The 23,158-nt window shown below is 30.3% G+C and overlaps 1 protein-coding gene across 2 annotated transcripts; it reads right to left on the bottom strand.

Moving 5' to 3' along the window:
- Positions 1-4,915: 4,915 nt before the first annotated feature.
- LOC145102270 (GDSL esterase/lipase At5g45670-like) lies at positions 4,916-15,728 on the bottom strand. Of its 2 annotated transcripts, none has more exons than XM_079039657.1 (5): positions 15,421-15,727; positions 15,187-15,311; positions 14,662-14,913; positions 14,359-14,584; positions 4,916-5,224 (listed from the first exon to the last, which is right to left on the bottom strand). In XM_079039657.1, exons 1-5 carry the CDS (start codon positions 15,656-15,658, stop codon positions 5,022-5,024), a joined length of 1,044 nt encoding a protein of 347 aa, XP_078895783.1. In that variant the 5' UTR covers positions 15,659-15,727; the 3' UTR covers positions 4,916-5,021. The 2 variants fall into 2 exon arrangements, with proteins under 2 accessions (XP_078895783.1, XP_078895791.1); XM_079039665.1 differs by lacking the exon at positions 4,916-5,224 and adding an exon at positions 11,635-12,121 and having other exon boundaries at positions 15,421-15,728.
- Positions 15,729-23,158: the final 7,430 nt, after the last annotated feature.

The following is a 23,158-nucleotide window of genomic DNA, read 5'->3' on the forward strand; positions in this document are numbered from 1 at the left end:
TTATTATTAACAATCAATTCATTTTCAATACTTAAATTCATAACTTAATCATTACTTTTTGTATTCATATAGTAACAATAATTTCATAGTATATTGATTATTCTTTTTATATGAAAATTATATAATTTTTCTATTTCATTATTCAAAATTTATTTATAATTTGTATTACCTCTGCACCAATAACCTCATTGTCATCTGAATCTGAAAACTCCTCTTCATTCTTTTCATTGTTTTCCTCAACCAAATCAACATATTCATCTTCAATCATCTCCGTATTCTCCAAAATTTGTACCATTCCAAACTTCACATTTGCAATTTCATTGGTTTGTATTGTTTTCAGTCTCCCGTAGTTCCAGAAGTGAAGTGGTCTTATTCTTCTGTTAATGAAATGGTGTTAAACACATTGAGTTCTATGCACGTAAAGAAGTTGTAAGATACATGAAAACAACATAATTTTGATAAACATTTGTATTAAATATTTTTATTTTATGAGAAATTAAATAATTTTAAATTATACTTACAATTAGAAATGGTAATGGTCCGGCATAGTAGCTGTTTTTACAAATTGGCTTCCAACTTTTTTTACTTTTAACCAATGTGTGATTGATATACTTGCACCAACTGATGTTTGCTTTATTCTCAGCCTTAATTAACTTCAAAAAAGATCTTGTTTCTATGGCTCTAGTTGTTGTTTCTTTATGATTGAGTTCAAAAAATGTACAATGAAGTTCAGGAAAAACATCTCATCTCCAATTTGCGATTCTTCTATAAGATCTACAAGTGCTTGAGCAGACTGTGTTATTTTCGGATGTTGTTCTTTCCATTTAATCAATGTTCTGTTGTCTTGTTCATAGTCATCAACTGCTTCAAGATCCATGCCTTCATTTTTTAACCCAAGAATTTCTCCTATTGTTTCTTTTGTTATATTTATCCTTCCATGTCCTAAATCAATAGAGTTTGTTGTATGGTCGTAGCTAAACACAGAAAAGAAGCCTATTTTTGAAGGAATTACATCCAATGTCATCTTTAAGACTCATCTTAAACCTAAGCTTTCTACACATTCTCTTTGTTCTCTGTTCAATATCCTTACATCTTTCCTTAAACTTTGTGTTGCAACCCTTGTTCTTAATGATGGAAACTTCTCATCATCTTCTCCAGACTCTGTTTTAGTTTTTTTGTTTTTCTCTTGTATTGTTTGCTTTTGTTTTCGTTTCTTTTTTTTTTTTTTCTCTATAAAAAAATTTCATTATATAATGATAAGTAACTATTATATGAAAAATTAAATAAGTACTCAATTATTTATATATAGTTGTAAAATGTACCTTGAAATTACATAATACTCAATTATTTTTTTAAAACTATATTTTTTTTAAATTTATATACCTTATTGTTTTGTTGTTGTGTTTTTCTTTTTTGAAACTGACTTTTGTTCAACACCTGAATAGTGTAAATTTCACTGTTTAATTAATAAAATATAATTAAGAAACTTGTATATTGTATCTTGATTTTGTTGATATATGTTGTTAGGTGTTTATGATCTTGTTTGTCTTGTTGTCACTTGAACATATTTAGTATTTTGTTTTGATTTTTTCATCAAAATGTTTTTTCCTTTATCTAAAAGTATAATCAAAAGAAAAATAAAATTTTAAGATTGTTTACAATAAGAAAAAAAAAATTTAATTTTAATTTTTTTTTATTAATGTAGGATACCTTTATCAATTGATTGTTTTGATTCTTGTATTTGAAGATCTCTTGTTGTTAGTTTCTTTATCAACTCTTTTGTCATAGTTATTTTTGTTCATTCTTTAGATTCAGTTTCTTTATCTTCTTTTATTTTGTTTTCACATGTATATTTTAACATTAAATCATATGTTAGTTAATTTATATGATATATTTAAAACTTAATATTATATATGTAATATTTTATATAAACTGAAAGTAAATTCATAGTTTAAAATTTCAATAAAATCACAGTTTAATTTTTCTTTTCTAAATATATTTATTTGTTCTAGTGTCATTTCTTCATATGCGATAAATAAAGTTAAAATTGTAATTTTATATTTTATAATCTCAATATTTATCATTTATCAGCTATCACAATTTAAAAGATTATATATATTTAATATTTAATAATCACTGATTTAAATCTTTATCATCATTCACAGTTGAAAATCATTATTTTAAATTTCTAAATCTATAAAATCATTATTATAGATTCACAATATAACATTCAATATTCATAGTTTAAAATCACTATTATGTTGTCAACTTAAAACTCTTTTTATATTCAAATCTATAAAATCTTTTGATTCGGTTTAATGGAAGCATATTTTTTAAAAATTTTGTATTATAACTAAATACAAAGATTTTACAACATAATCAACTAATATTAGTTCATTTTCAAGTTTTTTGAATTTTTTACGATTTATACTGTATTTAAGGTTTTACCTTCTTTAATGATTTTTGTTTTGTCTTCAGCTTGAGCTTCTTTTGTTGAAATCATTGTCTTTGATGTTTGTTCTTTATCCGTCGTAGTTTTAATGAGTGTTGATTGTGTTTGATTCATTTCTTCATTAGTTGAATTCTTGCTCGAATTTTTTCCCAAATTCTCTTGTTTTACATTTTTTTGTCATTGTATTGACTAGATTTCTGTTGTGTTTGAATTTTGTCTGAATGATCGCTTTGCAGTAATTGAAATTTTTTTGATTTCCGAAATTGGTAGAATAGCGGTTTTTGTTGTTTTAAAAAAGACGTGAATTGAATAGGGGTTTTGTTGTGTTTTCTCAAATTAATTAATCAGGTAATTTTTTTTGTATGATTACCAAATTGCCACCGTGTTATTTTGGTAATAAGATACACAGTAGACCTTGTATATCAAGATAATTACGATTTATGTCATTCCGTGTTTTAACAATCATTTTCCTTTTATATATATATATATATATATATATATATATATATATATATATATATATATATATATATAATTTAGTTTGAAGTGACACTTTTTTTGAGATTAATTGTGACATTTTTAAAATTTATTCACATTTAGTAGTTAAAAAAATGTAAATATAATATATTAATTAATAAATATAAAAGATTAATCATTGCTATATATATATATATATATATATATATATATATATATATATATATATATATATATATAATCGGTGTCACCTACCACTTTGAAGTTACATGGGTAGATGGTATATGAGTTACGAAATAATTAACATTCTAAAAGATGAATGAATTTGGTTTATATATAACAAAGGGCTTCTAACCTAGCGGTATTAGGTGGTGCCCTCCCTCTTTAAGATTGAGGGTTCAAGTCTCGTGGTGGACATAGATGAAATTAAGTGTTTATTTAGGAGTAGATTATAATATTTTTATTTGCCGGTTCAAATATAATCTACTACTTTCAAGTTACATGGCTAAATGGTATATCAATTACGAAATAATTAACATACAATCCAAAAGATGAATGAATTTGGTTTATAATAGGTTTATTTTTCTTTTGCAATGTGTCATCGTATTAGGTCTTCTAATTAATGTCGCGTCGCTTCTCAACCTATTGATTCTCCTTCAAATTTTAAATTTCTCATTCTAATTACATTAAATTAATAACATTAGAATAAAATTAATATAGATTATAAAGTGATATAATTTCACATATTTATTTAAATCAACGATTATAATTTTATATAACTTAAAAAAATACTATCTCTTAATTAATAATTTAGTTAAAATAACTGATTAATAATTTTGAGTTTTTACTACGAAAATTTGATTAATTTTGTAACTGTGGTTCACACGGGTTATAAAGTAGTTTCTAATAAATGAAGGTTTTTTTTGCTACTTGTTACACTCTCATTCAATTTTTTTCAAATGTTATTTTGTGGTTATTTTGAATTAATTTTTTTTTTCCACATGTCATTTTATGAGTTTGTCTATTTTATTAAATTCCACATAATATTTTAATGTTTTAATTAATAAATATAGTAATTAATGGATATTAATTTCACTAATAAACTTACCTTTTAATTTCAAAATTCTCAAAATTAAAGTTTATTAGTTTCTTTTCTTTATTTAAGTTATTTGTTTAAATTTAAAAAGATAAAAAAAACATTTTCATTATAATAAATCATTATTTTTTTATTTTCTTATAAATTCAAAATTCTCAAATATTTGACCTAAATTATTTAACTTTTTTTTTTTAAATTAACACATGTAATACATTGGTCTCACAACTAATTTATCTTTTTTTTTTTTTTTTTTTTTTTTTTTTTTTTTTTTTTTTAAATAACACATGTAATACATTGGTCTCACAACTAATTTATGTTAATAGCTTGTTACTTTAGTTTTCTTTTTGTTTGATTTGATTTTACATTTAGAGTTTCCATCTAAAAATAAAAATTAGTAAGTAATCATACGTTAATTTAGGGGAAAAAGTAACCATAATGTAAATTATGTTTTCTTTTTCTTCGATTTTAACATCTTTGTTTTTATGCATATATAATTTAACTATTTTTTTTTGTTTTTACATATTCTATTGTAAATTATGTTTTGAGAATGTACATACATAAATTTTTATCATCCCATTTCGAAACAAATTAAAGACGAGTACATATTTTTGTTTTATGGAGTCTCTGCTGCAAAATACATATATGCAAATCCTAGTATCATACAACTCCCCCTTTGTGGGGTCCGGACCCAAACCTCTAGAGATGAAGATTAGGCTGTCCGTAGGCTTTCTTCCTCGTGTTATAATTTCTTGCATCACATAATTAAGAAGATTAGTTATCCAACACTGTCAATCAAATTGGAAAGCATCACAAGCCATACGTTTTATATTAGATGTTTGTCCATTATTTAATTATTGATAGATGATAAAGCAACATTGATATTTGATAGATAAACACTAGAATATTGCTTTTTATTTTATATCAAAAAGTAATAATCAACTTGATGCCACACATCAATTCCTTTCTTGATTGCTAGACTGTCAATATTGAAAATGATCATTTAGTCTTAGAGGCATAGAATGGTGAGAGGGTCGCGTATGCCTTTGCTCCGTCTACGAGGCTAATACTCTCGGTAGTATGAAATCCATCCCAAAAGATGTAGTGTTTCCTTGCACCACATGGGATTTCATTGGGGAGACATTGCCCTTCGCCGATTGTGGTGGAGATATTGCAACAAGGTTTGTCAGTAACATTGAAATCTGGATATAGGGAAAAAATCATATGAGAATGATTACATAACTGGATGATTTAAGCATTTGCACAAATTAAACTTCCTAACACATTCATATATCCAAAAAAAAAAAAAAAAAAAGCAAATCATCAGAGTGTCAAACCCATTCATATTTATAAAGACAAAACAACTACTTCATTAGTCATAATTTATAACTAGTTTTGTATAAATGCCTTACCCTGCTAGGGTTTGTATAAATTGTTTTAATAATTTTGTTAGTCAACATGTAACCCGATCGAATTAAAAATATCCACAATATGCAAACACAAATGTGTCAACATACTGTTCGTTTGATGTTAAACTTGACTTGATCACTAGATTGGAGAGTGGGTTCTAGCTAATCATTTTCTTCATCTTAATTGTAACATTATTCCTTCATGGCTACTATGAATAACAATCTAAATATATTTTTATTAAAAAAACATGATAGTCATAGTACACATAATTAATATTATATATCAAATATATTGATCAAGTATAAACGATAACATATATTTTATACAAGTATATTATTTAACAAGAAGAAAGTAATCGCATTGTGCATGATTAAGTTATTTATTTAATTTTCGGAACATATATTAAAAATAAGGTTATGACCAATGAAACCACAGTTTGTATTATTATTATAAATATTATATAGACAAAAAATAAAATATAATATGAACAAAGAAATATATTATACGTTTGATTTGTGTAGTTGATATGTAGAATAATGTAATCCTGATTTTATTAGATTCATAAGAATAGGAATGATTTAAAAGAATTTTGAAATAGGATATGTTTAAAATATTGAACAGATCTTAATATTGTTACCAAAAAAAAGTGGAGCAGTTTTTTTTTTGGCAGATGTAAACATTTTTCAATTTTTTAAACATATAAATTGTTTCTTTATAAAAAATGCACAAGGACATTTTCTTTAAATTAAGGGAACCATTTGTTTTAGTTATTTTCTACATACAGACTAAATCTATCAACATACGGAAATCTTAAACGTATGATTGATTATGTAGAAAAAAAACACTACATAGAAACTTTTACTGTAAATCATAAAATTCTAAAGACTAAATATGCCAATATTAAAAAAGTATATGGTAAAAATCTAAAACGTATAAAGTTCACTATTAATTAATAAGTTCATTTGTCTTTATTATATAGTATAATTACATATTTCTACAACTTATTGTTTTACAATTTTTTATATAAATTTAGTTTTTATACGATTAATTTTGTTTTTTATAATACTAGTTGTAAGACACATGAATTAGATGGTTAATTTAAAAAAAATTAAATATAAAAGTCAAAATATTTGAGAACTTTAAATTTATAAGAAAATAAAAAAAATAATGAATTATTATAATATAAATGTTTTTTACCTTTTAAATTTAAACAAATAATTTAAATAAAGAAAAAAAATTAATGAGCTTTAATGTTGAAAATTTTGAAATTAAAAGGTAAAATTTATTAATGAAATTAATATCCATTTATTAATTATTACAATTATTACATTAAAATATTACGTGAAATTTAATAAAATAGAAAACTCATAAAATTACATGTGTAAAAAAATTTAATTCAAAATAACCACAAAATGATATTTGACAAATTGAATAAGAGTGTGATAAGTGGCAAAAAAAACTTTTATCTATTAGAAAAGATTATTTTTCATAATTTATATGTTTTTTGTTTTACAAGTGTGTGTTTTTTTTTTTAATTTCTCAGTTTTGTATATTTGTTTTTATGTTTTCTATGGTTTCTTTTCGTTTTTCTAGAATATTTCCTTCTTAAAAGTTTGTTTTCCAACTTTTTTTCAATATTCGTCTAATGCATGAACTTTGTAAATAGTTGTTCCTTTCAACATAGGGCGTGTTTGACACAGAGCTTTTGGAAGCGTTTGGGAGCTTCTAGCTTCTAGCTTTTAGTTTTTGATAAAACGCTCTAGTTAAACAAAAAGATCCGTTTGGTAGTACGAGCGTTTAACTTTTAGTTTTAACAAAACACTCCGATTCTAAAAGCTATTGCATGTAGCGTTTAACAAAACGCTTATGGGCTTTTGAAATCAATTTCCATAATTACCCTTAAAAATATATTTATATATTTATTTATTTTTAATATATTGTCCTTCTACGTAATTTTATATATTTCAAAAGTTTCCAGCTACTTTTGCCAAATATTCATATAAGAAATAAAATCTACAGCTTCCCACTACCACCTACCTGCTACCCACTTCCAGCTAACCGCTACCCGCTTCCAGCTAACAACTACTTTTACCAAACACGCCCATAATCGTTTCCACAAAAAAAAAGCATTACGATGTATAATTAAACCTAATTATCGTCGGACACACGAGGCTTATATATATAAAGAGTTATTGTTAACTAGATGAAAGTAAAGAGTTATTGAGGTTGCAAATGTAAAGAGTACAAGTAAAAATATCTCATATATAGTGGTTTTATAGATTAAATTTGGAAATGAGAAATTAAACAATTATATGATGTTGAATATATATATATATATATATATATATATATATATATATATATATATATATATATATATATATATATATATATATATATATGGAAAAGTAAATATACCCTTAAGCATATATAAGCTTAGGTACCCAAACTTACCATACTACATAGTTTTCTATCATATATAAACATTTTAACTGTCCAATATTCTTATAATTCAACTTCTAAGTTGAATTACTTCAAAGATTTTTATAAATTTCATATTTAGCTTCCTCTTATATAATTGTCATTTTCAACAATAATATATATAGCCTAGTAAATGTTCAACAAAAAGATGTGATGTAAGAGGAAGATAATAGTGAAAATTTAAAAATATTGAATATAAATCAAGTTAATGATTGAAGTTTAACAATATTATAATGAATATATCAAACAAAACGACGTATTATTATGAGTTTGGGTACCTAAGCTTATATACCCTTAAGGATATATTCACTTTGCCCTATATATATATATATATATATATATATATATATATATATATATATATATATATATATATATATATATAACTATTAAAATAATAATTGATTTAACATTATTTTTTTTGACAATTTTTTAGTTACGATCATCATGAAGATTTTCAATCATTGTTTTTAAGATAACATGATACTTATAATTTCACATTACTATTGATTTTTGTTAGCTTTAATTAGATTTAAACACACTTATCATTATTAAACTTTTATAAAACATTAAGTGTAGGTAAAAAAGTCTCTCTCTCTCTCTCTCTCTTTTTTTTTTTTTTTTTTTTTTTTTTTTTTTTTTTTTTTTTTTTAGTTATCCTACATTAAGTAACATATTTAAAGTCATTATTAGAAATTGTTTTGGAAAATCATAGAAGTTTTAACTTGGTATGAGGTGCAAGTAAATTGACTTCCTTTATAGTATATACTAATGAATGAATGTCTATGCTTGTACAAGTTAAAACTATATAATTAAAAATGTATCAAATATCTGTTTTCAAAATGATTATACAAATAAGATTATATATAGTTCTCGAATAATATTACTTTTAACTAATTAACTGGTTAAAAATTTACTAATTTGATCATCTTTTGATTTCGACAATGATGATTTTTTTTAATAATCTAACCATTCATTTTTAAGATAACTTTGTGTAATTTATAATTTCATGTTACTATTAATTATTATTGTTGTAAATTAATGTTAAAACTGCATGTTATTATTAAAAAATTATAAAATATTTTTGAAAAATACTTATTATTATTAAAATATTGTAGATACTAAAGTCTATATAGAATATACTTTTTAAATTTTATAATGGTATTGGAGAAATCAATTATATGATATTTTTAAAATTTATCAACAATATAAAAATATATAAGAATTCACTTAATCAAAATATTGTACGTATGAGACAAATATGAAAATAGATAATTATAGTATCTTGTAGAAATCTAAAAATTTATGTTTCTACTTTTATTAGCTACTTAATTCATCTATAGATTATTTCGTTAAAGCTATTTAATTACCAATTACTTAATAATCAGTGTTTACTTATGGTGAAGTAATTGAAAAACTTTATAGTAATTTGTAATAACTAGAATAAAAAGTCCATGCTACGCCACGTGGTCTTTTTTTTTTTTTTTATGTATTACCAACAGTTTAGTAAATGCCAACGGGAACAATTTTTGTAATTAGTTTTGCATACAAGGATCAAACCTGTCAAAATACAAAAATCATACAAATATGGATTACTTTGAAAAAAAAACTTTATAGTGCCTTTTCTATAAATTAAAGAATATAGAGACTAAATCTGCCAAAATATAAACATTTTTTGCGATAACTAAATATGTCAAAATCTATAAGCTTTGTTGCAGGGACTATATCTGCTAAAAGGTTTTGAAAGGACTAAATCTGCAAAAATATAAAACCTTCGTTGTAGGGGACTAAATATGCAAAAATGTATAAGTTTTGTGGCAAAACTTTGAAAAAGATATACTCCACAGTTCCTAAGGGCTATACAATTTAATAGTCTATTTTACATTTACATGTTTTCAGTGTATCTTTGGTTTTTTTCTCGTTTGTTGGTTCTATTTTATGTGTGTATAATGTTTAAAAGAGAGTAACGACCAAAAGTGCAAACTTTAGAAACTAATGTGGCAAAAATTTTAGGGGTCACATTTGGTAAATAACATGGACAAAAATGGAAAAATCTTAAAAATTTATGGCTAAATTCTAAATCATGAAAAAGTTACTATGTGAATAATGATTGAGGAAAGTAAGAGAGTAAAAATGTGAACTCTTGAAACATTTGTAATTAAATTCTAATCATCAAAAAAGTTATTATTCCTAATAGTTATGATAATTAGACCTTTTTGTAAACTAAACAATTATAGGGATTAAACCTGCCAAAATATAAACCCTTTGTTATATGGAGTAAATTATAGGGGCTAAATCTACCAAAAATGTAAAAATTTTGTTGTAGGGACTAGATCTGCAAAAAATGTAAAACCTTTGTTTGTAGGGACTAAATCTATAAAAATGAAATACCTTTGTTGTTGGTACTAAGTATACCAAAATGTAAAATATTTAAATTGTATGGACTAAATCTACAAAAAAAAATGTAAAACATTTTTTGTAGGAACTAAATCAAAATTGATACGTCAGCATGCCATGTCATCAGAACTGATACGTCAGCATGTAACCTGGTTGACCGGTAAAGTGATCAGAATTGTAACAAACTGAAAAACAAAATGTCAAATTTGATACAAAAAAAAATACAGTGTCAAATTAAAATTTTGATGTAAACTGAGTGTTTTTTGTTTTGTTTACCTTATATTTAACAATATACTTTGTTTTTCTAATATTTCTTCAAAGAGTTCATGCATTTTTATTATAAATTTGCTAAACTCCGGTTTAACTATAAATATTAAATATATAATATCTATGTAACTAATTGCTGATATAGTTCTTTCAAAAATTTAAACACATGAATAAAAATTTATTTTAAAATCACACACATAACACATCATAACAAAATATAAAATTGTGGTATATGGAATACGAATACTATACCACACGATGTCGTGTAATTTAGACTTGACATGAATATGACACGAACATAAATTTAAATTTTAGTTTCGTCATAATTTCGTTTCGTATTATGTATTTTTGTCATATTGTGTCATCAATTATCACCTCTATCCTTTATTAAATAAGCCTTAAATATATTTTTTCAACATTTTTGCAATCTTTTATTAGACTTTTTAAATATCTTTTTAACATACTTTATCCTTAAATCCCACATTTTTTACAATATTTTTTAAACTTTATTTATAAGTTTGAAAATATATTTATAAATTGTTTACTATGTTTTTTAGATTTTTTTTCCCCAAATATAATAAACTTGATTATTTTGTATGAATATGTAAAATGAAAGTTGTATAAATATTTTTCTTAAAAGTATTCGTATTTACTCTTTTTACATTATTTAAAAACGTTTTATGGATACATTTTTACAACATTTTAAACGTTGTAAAAATATAATTTAAAAAAGTGACCATTGAACTATTTTACGTATCAATACAACTTTTCATATTTTCTACAACATTTATAATACTTTCATTTAGAAAAGTGTATGGATATGTAAAATAACTGTAAAACAAGTTTATAACGTTTTAATATTTTTATAAATAATGTATAATTTTAAAATAAAATTTTTAAAAAGTGACAAAAAGAACCTATAAATGATTGTTAATTCTTTGAGAAAAGAGTTTGTAATTATATTTATAATAAAATTTAAAGTGACGAAATTCGTAAATAAATCTAAAAGCTAGGTCAAAAGTTTAAAATTTAAATATGACCTATTAAATATGGCATGGTTTATGGAAATTAAATATCCAACGGCCCGTTATCTTTTTGTAATATTTTTTGAGTTTGTTTGTAATTAGAAAACATTTCCAATAGTTTTTTTTTTCAGCAAAAGTGTAAAATTGATTCATGTGGTGTTTAAAAAACCTCCGATGTTTAAAAAGTTTCTAACTTGTATGTATGGATGATTCAAACTCAAGTTTTTGTTGTAGTTTTCGTTTAAAAAAATTTGAATAGACGGTTTTACCTTTTATTTTTATTTTTATTTTTTATAATTATTTTAAAATCTCTCTCTCTCTCTCACACACAGTAAAGAAAAACCCACCTTCACCTCCCCTACCTGCACTCCCGATCTTCTTCTTCCCACTTCACCTTTAACTTAAATTACACACACATACATACACTTAAATACGTTGCCATTTAACCATTCTCTATTCCCGGCCAACAATCCTTCTCTTGGTGGTAGTAGATGATTCTGGTGGACTTCTGTCGGTCTTCTGCGTAAACCATAAAAACTTCAGATTACCCTAAAAGCATAGGGCAAGGGCTTAGTTTCAGAGTACAAGATGATCATGGCTTGTTCACAACAGTACAGTTTGGCGATTATGAAGTTGGCGCTTCCTCAAATATTGTTGTATTTGACCGGTCCGATTGATGGGTGATTTTAATTGTGTATCTTTGATTCATATTTTATCCGGGTTTTGATTATTTATATGCTTTTGGAGAATCTATCGGTCAATCCTAATTCTTTGTATGGTCATAATCATGTGTGTTATTTGCTCTCATTCTCATTCCCAGGCTCATTCTCATCAGTTGATTTGAAGTTTCTATGGTTTTTCAAATCCTTTTTCCAAATAACAAATTTGAAGTCTGGAGCTCTTTAAAACTTCATTACTTCCTTAAGAACATAAATGATTTTGTGCACTTTGATCAAATGGTATCACACTCCGTTGATGTTGGCGGCAAAACATGGGAAGACTGCTAATGTTGAAAAGCTTATTGAAGTGGCCATTACAGTTAACTTGAAGCTTTTCATCGTCATCATCATATTCTTCATGAGAGAGGTGTACGGGTTTCAGTCTGCCTGCCAATGGATATTAATCTATAAAAACCTTAGAGGGAAAGGATTTGAAGGATTTGATTCGATTTTTTTTGTTTATCAAATGGGTTGTTGGCGTTGAGAATCGAAGTGGGTGATGATTGTGAGTCTTGCAAGGTTTTGGGGGAGAATAAGCCATTAAAGAACCTTGGTGAAGGAAGGAAAGAAAAAATGGGTTTAGTTGTGTTTTGACCCGCCATGATAGACTTGTTCAAGATCTCAAAATTTTTGTTAAAATCGAAAAAAAGAAAGAAAGAAAGGTTTTAGTAACTTCCATGGTGATGAAGAAGGATTAAAACCTAAGTGTTTGTGTGAATGTATGTGGGTGGTTGCATTTACAGGTGTAGGGTGAGGAAGGAGAAGGGAGAGAGAGTCAAAGAGAGATGGAGAGAGAATAGGGATGTCAATGGGGCAAACCGGACAGGAAGTGTATCCCCTGACTCCGCCCTTGAAATCTTTCGTTCCCCCGTCTTCACTCCCGCCCCTGAAATGATCAGCATTCCTATCCAGGCCCCCGCCCCCAAATCCTTTTTATTACCCCTGCCCCCGTCCTCGTTCCCCCATCCCCGATTAATTTTGGGTTGCCTTTTTTTGGGCTAAAAAATTGATATTTAGGCTAAATAAAAATATTTTTAGGTAACAAATAACTATTTGTAGCAGAATTTAGATGTTAAAAATAAAAAGTTATGACATTCTAAAAGCATTATACTAAAAATTTAAAAATATGTTTTTTTATTAATTTTGGAAGCTCAAAATCATGTTATTGTTTATTATAGTTATATAATTAATATATAAATATATATGTAATTTATTAATGGAGTCCCCAGGGGGGTTTCGGGACGGGATCGCCTACCCTGCCCCGCCCCCAAAATTAAAACGGGGGTTAACCTTTCCCTGCCCCCGTTTTTTTTTTTTTTTTTTTTTTTTTTTTTTTTTTTTTTTTTTTTTAAATTTCCCCAAAACGGGACGGGGCCCCTACGGGAACGGGGTGCCACAGGACTTTTTGACATCCTTAAGAGAGAAGGGGAGGGTACGAGTGGAGGGATGGGGTGGGATAGCTGATTCTGTTTCTTTTTCTTTAATTTTTAATTAATAAATTATTAAAAAAATATATAAAAAGGGTAAAACCGTCTTTTTAACTTTTTTTTTGGACCAAAACCACAATAAAATCTTGATTTTGGACTATCAATGGAAGTTGCAAACTTTTTGTACCTTATCCAAATTTTTTTGAATACAACCAATTTTAGAGTTTTGTCTTTTTTTTTTCCCCAAAAGCTATCTAAAACTTAGAGCAGATTTCAACCTTATGTTGCCTCTATGGTAGGTCGTTATTACCGAGTCTTGATATGTGAACATAAAAGAAAATGCATATTAAAAAGAAAACTGAGAGTTATTGATGGCCCTAATAATAAGCAAAAAATTACCACAAAAGAAATATAATTGTTGTATAAATGCTAATATACTTAGATTCATGATTAATAATAAATTTTATGAAATCTTGAATTTATATATTTGTATGTTACTATTTTTAACATTTGTACAATTCACCTGTACGATTTCAAGTTTTTTCTTTTAAGAACACAAAATATATAAAGTTTGTTGTGGAAGAAAAGAAGGAATTTGCAAGCAGCTTACCACTGGAATATCCCTGAGGAGGGTCAATGAAGATGAACTTTGAACCAGAGAGTTTGCTCTCGAGGTCACCAAGAGCAGTAACAAGCTTGGTGTTGAATTGTATAATAGCTCCATTTACAGCATCCACACATATATTTGTGTTGAACCTCTTCATCATTGCTGGTGTACAACCTATGTATCCGGCTCCATGTATCCCAAACTTTCTTGCTCCATATTTGTACAGTTTCTGAATATATGCAAATTAAACAAACATTAGGTTATATGTAAAAAAAATATTCTGGAACTAAGAATTTAGATACTGACAGATAGCTGTTTGGAATATTGTTTAATGAGGATTTTGGCATACTGCTCTGGCTTGTATAAGATGCTTGTTTGATAGTATTCCGGATAAAAGTAATTGTTAATGTAGTCATTATTGCCCATTGCAACGGTGTATATGCATTTGTTGAGGTGTTGTCGAACTCTGGCTAAACTCCCATTACCGATCAAGTCGACTAGTTGCAAAATTGTGATAGCATGATTTGTTAGTTGCTGATTCATGCATATCCTACCACCCTGTCATCGAATTATAGTTACCATTTGGTTAATTAAACAATCCAATGCTTGGTACTTTTCATTCATGTATCTTCTAGCATGCTTAAATCTTATTACCATCAGTATTTGATATAGCAAAGCAATTAGGCTAGTCAATTAGCTAGGTGGATTTTTGTAATTATTACATTCAGACGTTAGTTTGATAACATGAAACATAAATTTGAAACAGAGATATGCATGCATGGATTTTGTAGGAAGGCATGCATAATGTAAAATTATATAATGAAAATATACAATGTGTTCAGCGGTTTCATCACGAATTCCAGCAGCACCTGATGCATAATTTACCCCTCGAACGATTTCTTCACGTCTTGTTGTTGCAAAAGGTGGAATGAAGTTTTCAAAACCTAGTAGTTGAGCTGGGAAGAACAAAATAAAAATAATTAAGTTGAAGTTTTAACATTTAAAATTATAGATTCTTGATTTCTTAGAACCATGATTATATTAGAAAATAATCCAGAAAGAGACCTACAACATCCGCAGTATTTCGACCATTTGAAAATCTCCCCGTAGAACCATCGGGAAAGTCAATTCCATATGGTGGGTAATTGGCTTTTGCCGTCGTAACCAGGTGGTTGTTATTTCCATTATCCATTGATGAGTCACCAAATATGAAATAACAAGGTACCTGAGGAGCGCTACGCACAAAGCATAATAAAGTTGTTGATAATACCATCGAAATCAAAGCTTGAACAAAAGAGCTCATTTTCCTCCGCTTTAGGTTAATTATAAAAAAAGGAATTGATGGTTTCTTTTGAATTAATGCCAAAATGAATAGACGTTGATGAAGTACTTATAGAAAATATCTAGTTTGCTCCATGAGTGTGACCTTATCAATAAGTTGATATGTACGTAGAGCCCCCATCCATATAATATGTAACATTTGCATGTGATCTTTCTTTGTTTTGTAGTAGGCTTACTGTTTCTCTAATTCATCATTTTTAGATCATTGCTTCTTGAGAACCACATATATTGTATCCAAAATCTTTTTCACATTCAACATGATATACATTTAGCTAAACATGCTAATTTAATGTGCCAAATACTTGTTGATTTTAGGGATAATGAATTAAAAGGGTGATATATTTTTCGATTTGTACACATTTAATTGGTCATTGGGTCTTTTTTTTCGTCCACATTTATCTCTTCAACTTGTTAAACTATAAACATTTAGTCCTTATGACCGATTACTCTAGATTAGCCGGGAAAATGACTTAATAGGGTAATATATTTCTCATTTTGTACACATTTAGTTCTTAATATTTTTGTACACATTTAATCTTTAATATTTTTTTGTTTCAAAATAAGTCATTTTTGTTTTTGTATCCATCTGGTACTTATAAACGATTTTTTTTTTAATTTTTTTTAATAGTTTTTCTTACAACATCTTACGTGAGATAATCATTTGTGAGGTGTTTGGGGTTGTTGATGCGTATGTTCATCACGATCTCGACTGCTTGGTTGTGTAGGTGTTGTGGTTTGGCTCAGGTCGTGTGTTCTGAACGTCGTAACTTCTTTATACGATATGAGATTTTAACAATATTTATATCCACGTGTTCGTTTTTTTAGTCTACTACAATTTTCGTTATGATTACTCTCGTTAAAATGTAATGTATTTTTACTTTCGATTTTATAAAAAAAAAACATTCATACATTCATTCATAAAAAACGTATGGATATAAAGATCATAAGTAAAAATATATTACTTTTTAGCGGGAGTAACTTAAACAAAAGTTACTATGTCTTATGAAATGGTATTTTCTGTCAATGTGCCTAGATCTCCCGTGATCTCTTGGTTCTTTTGCCAAAGCAACCGCACTTTCACTGTCACAGAAAATTTCCATTGGCTCTTTATAGCTGGTACAACTCCAAGGTCTCCGATGAAGTTCTTTAGCCATATCGCCTCTTTTGCTGCCTCGCTTGCTGCTATGTACTCTGATTTACAAGTTGAATTAGCTACTGTCTCCTGCTTGGAACTTTTCCAAGTAATTGCTCCTCCATTTAGGATAAAGACCCAGCCTGACTGAGAGCGGAAAATATCCCTATCAGTTTGAAAGCTAGCATCACTATATCCTTCCACTCTCAAGTCATCACTGCCTCCGAGGGTAAGGACCCAATCCTTAGTCCTCCGCAAATACTTGAGAATGTTCTTTACCGCTGTCCAGTGTGCCTTGCTAGGGTTTCCTTGATATCTACTGACCATGCTCAAACCAAAGGCCACATCAGGGCGAGTACAAGTCATAGCATACATGATCGAGCCCACAGCGGAAGCATATGGTATCTGACTCATCTCAGCTATCTTAGCCTCTGTACTCGGACTCTGAGTCTTACTTAGCTTGGCATTACTCTGGATTGGTAATTCTCCTTTCTTGGAATCTTGCATACTGAACCTCTTCAGTACCTTATCCACATAAGTACTTTGACTAAGTCCAATTAGTCTCTTACTCCTATCTCTCAATATCCTTATCCCCAGGATATAGGCGGCTTCCCCAAGGTCCTTCATAGCAAAACACTTCCCAAGCCATGCCTTAACCTCCTGCAAGGTTGGGACGTCGTTTCCTATGAGAAGTATGGCATCCACATATAACACCAAGAAGCTAACTATGCTCCCACTAGCCCTGACATACACACAAGACTCATCCTCACTCCTAGAAAAGCCAAACTCTTTGACTTTCTCATCAAAGAAAAGATTCCACCTGCGAGATGCTTGTTTCAATCCATAAATGGATTTTTCAAGCTTACACACTCTATTAGGGTATTTTGGATCGACAAAACCCTCTGGCTGAGCCATGTAAACATTCTCAGCCAACTTCCCATTAAGGAAAGCGGTTTTGACAGCCATTTGCCATATTTCATAATCATGAAATGCAGCTATGGCTAACAATACTCTAATAGACTTAATCTTAGCTACTGGTGAGAAGGTCTCATCATAGTCAACTCCTGGAGTTTGAGTAAAGCCCTTCGCAACCAGTTGCGCTTTATAAGTGTGTACTTTCGCATCCATGTCGGTCTTCTTCTTGAAGATCCATTTGCACCTAACTGTCTTACGACCTGGTACATTGTCAACCAAGTTCCAAACTTGATTGTCATACATGGACTGAATCTCGCTGTCCATAGCCTCCTTCCATTTTGCAGACTCAGGGCCTACCATGGCTTCCTTATAATTATTAGGTTCATCCAAATCTATCAGTGTACTATCACTTATAAATGTATCACCTTCAGTGGTGATGTGATAACCATAATAAAAATCAGGTGTGTTCCTCACCCTAATGGAACGTCTTGGAGGTATAGACTCATCTATCGGCTCAACAGGAGTTTCCTCCTCAGGTTGGCTGACAACATTTGAGGTTCCTTCACCACTTGACTCTTGAAGCTCTTCAAGGTCAATTTGCCTCCCACTGTCCCCCCTTGGCTTATGAATTATCTCTCACAAAAGACTCTTCTTCTTGCTACAAAGACCACATTATCATTGGGTCTGTAGAAAAGGTAACCAAAGGATCTCTGTGGGTAGCCGATGAAAATACCCCTCTCGCTTCGGGGTTCAAGCTTGCCATGAGTCTCACGCCTCACAAAAGCTTCACAACCCCAAATCTTGATGTGGTCCAAATTGGGCACTTTACCAGTCCACATCTCGTGAGGTGTTTTGGCAACCTTTTTAGTAGGGACTAGATTAAGGATATGGGCGGCCGTCTCTAAGGCATACCCCCAGAAAGAGATTGGTAACGAAGCTCGAATCATCACGGAACGAACGATATCCAACAAGGTTCGATTGCGCCTCTCAGCCACACCATTCAACTGTGGTGTCCTGGGAGGTGTCAATTGTGAGACAATCCCACATTCCTTAAGATAGTCGAGGAACTCAATGCTAAGATACTCTCCTCCCCGATCGGATCGGAGCATCTTGATGTTCCTGCCCAATTGATTCTCAACTTCCTGCTTAAACTCTTTGAACTTTTCAAAGGTTTCTGACTTATGCTTGATTAAGTAAATATATCCATATCTACTGTAATCATCAGTAAAAGTCACATAATAGCGATTAGCATCCCTTGTAGCAACTCTGAAGGGCCCACACACATCCGTGTGTACAAGGTCCAACAAACATTCACCCCTATCACAAGTACCTGTGAAGGGTGACTTTGTCATTTTTCCAAGTAAACAAGACTCGAAACTATCATCTGACTTGAGGTCAAATGATTCTAACACTCCAGCCTTTTGGAGTTGGCCTATGTGCTTCTTGTTAACATGTACAAGACGACAATGCCACAAGGAGGCTTTATCCAAGCTATCAGAAGAATCAATATACAACACATTATTTCCTAAATTGTCTACAACATTCACAGCTTCATATACACCATCACAAGGTATTGCTTTAAAGTAAAACACATCATTGTAATAAACATTAATAGCAACATTTTTATTATCAAATGAAAATGTATAACCTTGTTTGTACAAGCCATGAAAAGAAATAATATTTCTCGCCATTTCGGGCGAGTAACACCACTTATTCAAATCTAACATTAACCCATTATTAAGCAATAAAGAATAAACTCCTATCTTGGTAACAGGTGATGCTTTCCTGTTGCCCATGACTAAGTTTATCTTCCCGTGCTCCACTTGCTCACTTCTTCTTAGTGCCTGCAAATCAGTACAAATGTGAATACCACACCCTGTATCAAGCACCCAAGAATTAGCATTAGATGAGTTGTTAGAAAATATTGTGTAAATACCTGCATGGGTGGGTTTAACCTTCCCATCCTTTAGATCTTGCAGATATTTGGCGCAGCTTCGCTTGAAGTGTCCCTTATCTTGGCAATAGAAGCACTGTGCTTCCTTTGGGTTTAAAGAAGGAACAATGGGACCTTTCTTTGTCCCACTTGAAGAGGAACCATCAAGAGTCTTACCCTTGGTACCCTTCAAAGGGCTTTTCCTCTTCTTACCCTTCCCTTGCCCAATTGCAAGAACAGGGGTTATTAAAGGAGTAGAAGTAGCAACCGCTTTACCCTTAAGGCCATTTTCAGCTGTTCTTAAGAGTCCTTGAAGTTTGCTAAGTGTGACTTCCTCCTTGTTCATATGATACGTCATACGAAACTGATCATAACTTGAAGGTAAGGAATGGAGAATGATGTCAATCGCCAATTCCTCAGGGAAGTCAACATTTAGCTTTAGCAACCGGTCAACGAACCTTTGCATCTTCTGCAAGTGACCGGTGATGGGTTCACCATACTTCATCCTTGCGGTTATCATGGAGGAAATGATTTCATACCTCTCTTGACGCGCGCTCTGATGGTACCTTTCCATCAGATCTAGGTGCATCTCATAGGGGTAGAAATCTTCATAAGATTTTTGGAGTTCCGGAGTCATTGTGGCCATCATGATGCAGGACACCTTGGTGGTATCCTTCTCATGTGCAATGAACTCCGCAAGCTCTTCTGGAGTAGCAGTGGCTTCATTAACAACCTTAAGCTCCCTGTCAAGGACATATTCTTTGTCCTCATAGCGGGTAATCATCCTGATGTTTCTGATCCACTCATTGAAGTTGGATCCATCAAAGATGACCTTACCACACAAGTTCATTAGGGAAAAGGAGCCTGTAGGGTTTGAGCCAACAACGTTATTGGAAGACATCTGGAATAAAAGGAAGATAAGTTTCATTAGATTAAGAGTCCTTAATAAGTCACCCAAATGAAATATTAAGGCTAGGATCCAACAAACTATTTATAGGTGGAAGAGGGATGCCGTAATCCACACTATAAAATATTTGAAGGTAGGTAAATGACGATTTACCAATTTCCACCATAAGAACAAAATATTTTATTATTAGGTATTATTGGTTTTGAAACTCCTAGATCTTTTGAGATACATTGAACTTTTCAATGGCATGTTTGAATCTCGAATGTGCCCTCTCAAGTTTGTGACTGGGATGCCGAGGATCACAAACAAGGTGTGAATAACCATACAAATTGACTTGGTACCCTTAACAATATTACCTAATCGATATGCCGGTTAACCACACACGCTCCACCGATCTATAATAAAGTCAAGTTACCCTTTGCCACTCTTACTAGTCCATGTTAGTGTGCCGGTTAACCAAACACGCTCCACTAACGACTTGGTAAGGTACAAAGTGTAATTTTATGGGCTAGCACCAAATTCACATTTTCCTAAAGTAACTAAGATTGGGAATTTATAATGTATAGTTACTTTATAATTCATTATACTTTTAATGAGAGTTTAAAGTCGTATCCTACCCGTTCGGCTAACGACCCTCCACCGATCAAGGAAGCGGTGGGTGAGAGTGGACACCCATTAAGTCACCATTTTATAGGCAACAACCTTATACCCCCCTTATAGACCGGCTTCGTGAATGATGCCTACTAACGGTAAGAATGACATATTCTTATACATATCTATATAATAAAATTATAATAATAGTATAAGTGTTGATTTTTAAACTTATTAAAAATCTAAGGTTTAATTTGGAATTAAAGTATTAGAGTGTAAGACTTTTCAAATTCCAAAACTTGAGGGCAAGAATTGAAACTATTCCAAGTCTCTTCAATTTGTAACTTATGAGTTTTAATGGTTCATAAAAATGAAGACTCTTCATTTTATGAAACCTCTTTAGTTCTTTAATCATAATTTAAAGAAGTGACTTTTGGTTATCCATAACTTGAGGACAAGTTATGGACACCATGATTGCCATTAAGATCATGAATTAAACACACATGGAGGTTACACATAATTCCTATGATCTTCTAAAAACTCATAAGAACACAAATTCATGTCAAGCAATTTCAAGAAATCATATAACCATATATAATACTTGAAAATTGATAAAAGTCATGCAAAAATGGGTTAACATAATCATTATCATTTTGAAAAACAGATTTTACAAGTCCAAAACAGATTGGGATAATGATTTTAATCCATTTCTAGCAACAAAACACGAAAAAGCTGCCCAACACGCTCCTACTCGTCGAGTGCATTATCCTACTCGGCGAGTAGGATGAATTTGTCATGGGCTCGGAGAGTCCTCCCCATGAACTCGGCGAGTCCAGTCGACACTGAGCAGAATTTTCGATTTTCAAGCAGTTTTGCATCAAGTATACAGAAAACAATCCTAGGCTCTGATACCACTGATGGGTTTTGAGCATTCTAACACTTCCTAAATGTACATGCAACCCTAATAACCTTGAATCTATGTTTTCACTATATACATGCAAATTTCTTTTTCAAGGTTATTTCCTAACTAGCATGGCATGGGGATTACATAAAATATAAAACTAGTAGAAATACATACCTTGTTGTTGCTTGGATTCCTTCAAGACTTTGTGAACCTAGCACCCCAAATGTTGTGCCTCAAATGCTTCACACAACACTACAAAAGTTGGAATAACTTGAGAGAATACTTCTAGCACTCAAAACCGGTTATGCCCTCTCTAGTAATCCTAGGTCACGATTTTGCTAGCCAAAGGGTCCCTTTTATAGTGGTGTCACAATTAGGGTTTCATCATGAAGACACATAATTGTCATGACTCTTCATTTCTCATGACCCATGGGTTTGTAACTCCCATGGACTATCCATGGAGCTCCAAATGGTTACATCCATAACCCATAAACCATGGATCATTAATCCACCATAAAAGAATTGATGATTGTCATAATCAACCCTATATATTTAATTAGTCTCACTTTGATCACCAAATTAATACTAGATTAATACTTGATCATTACTAATTAAATAATACTATTATTAATATATTAGAACTTATAATATATTAATAATCATAAGTGCCTTATTCTCTCATTTAGTCTATCCAAGTATTGCAATGCCATGCAACCCAAATGGACCATGTCGGGTCGGATCAAGTACATACCAAATAAAGTTATGGACTTAGACACTATATCCAACAATAACACAGTTTGGAGCAAGGGGATCAGGATCGGGATCTAGGTTTGGGGTTGGTTCAGGCGGCCCTACTTATGGTATTGATGAGAGGTTGTGTGAGTTGATTGCGACCGAGGTTACGAGGGGCATCCTTGACTTTACCCTAGTTATCTTTGGGACGATCAAGGAGGGTATGATGGAGATCATAGAGGAGAGACTTAGGGTATTCAGGGCTGATGTTTTTGTGGGTCAGGGTGGAGCCCGAACTCCCTCGTTTCGGGAGTTCAAGGCATGTGGAGCTCCAGAGTTCTCAGGGGC

This window comes from Lactuca serriola, chromosome 1 (assembly GCF_051521515.1).
Source record: "Lactuca serriola cultivar US96UC23 chromosome 1, Lser_US96UC23_V15, whole genome shotgun sequence".
Classification (NCBI taxonomy): Eukaryota; Viridiplantae; Streptophyta; class Magnoliopsida; order Asterales; family Asteraceae; genus Lactuca; species Lactuca serriola.

What these genes read in the sequence shown, in the direction of transcription:
- LOC145102270 (XM_079039657.1), bottom strand. Translation starts at nt 15,658, where the DNA reads ATGAGCTCTTTTGTTCAAGCTTTGATTTCGATGGTATTATCAACAACT. An exon ending in AAATACTGCGGATGTTGTAG is followed by an intron (nt 15,312 to 15,420) that starts GTCTCTTTCTGG and finishes TGTTCTTCCCAG; the next exon opens with CTCAACTACTAGGTTTTGAA. An exon ending in ATGAAACCGCTGAACACATT is followed by an intron (nt 14,914 to 15,186) that starts GTATATTTTCAT and finishes ATTCGATGACAG; the next exon opens with GGTGGTAGGATATGCATGAA.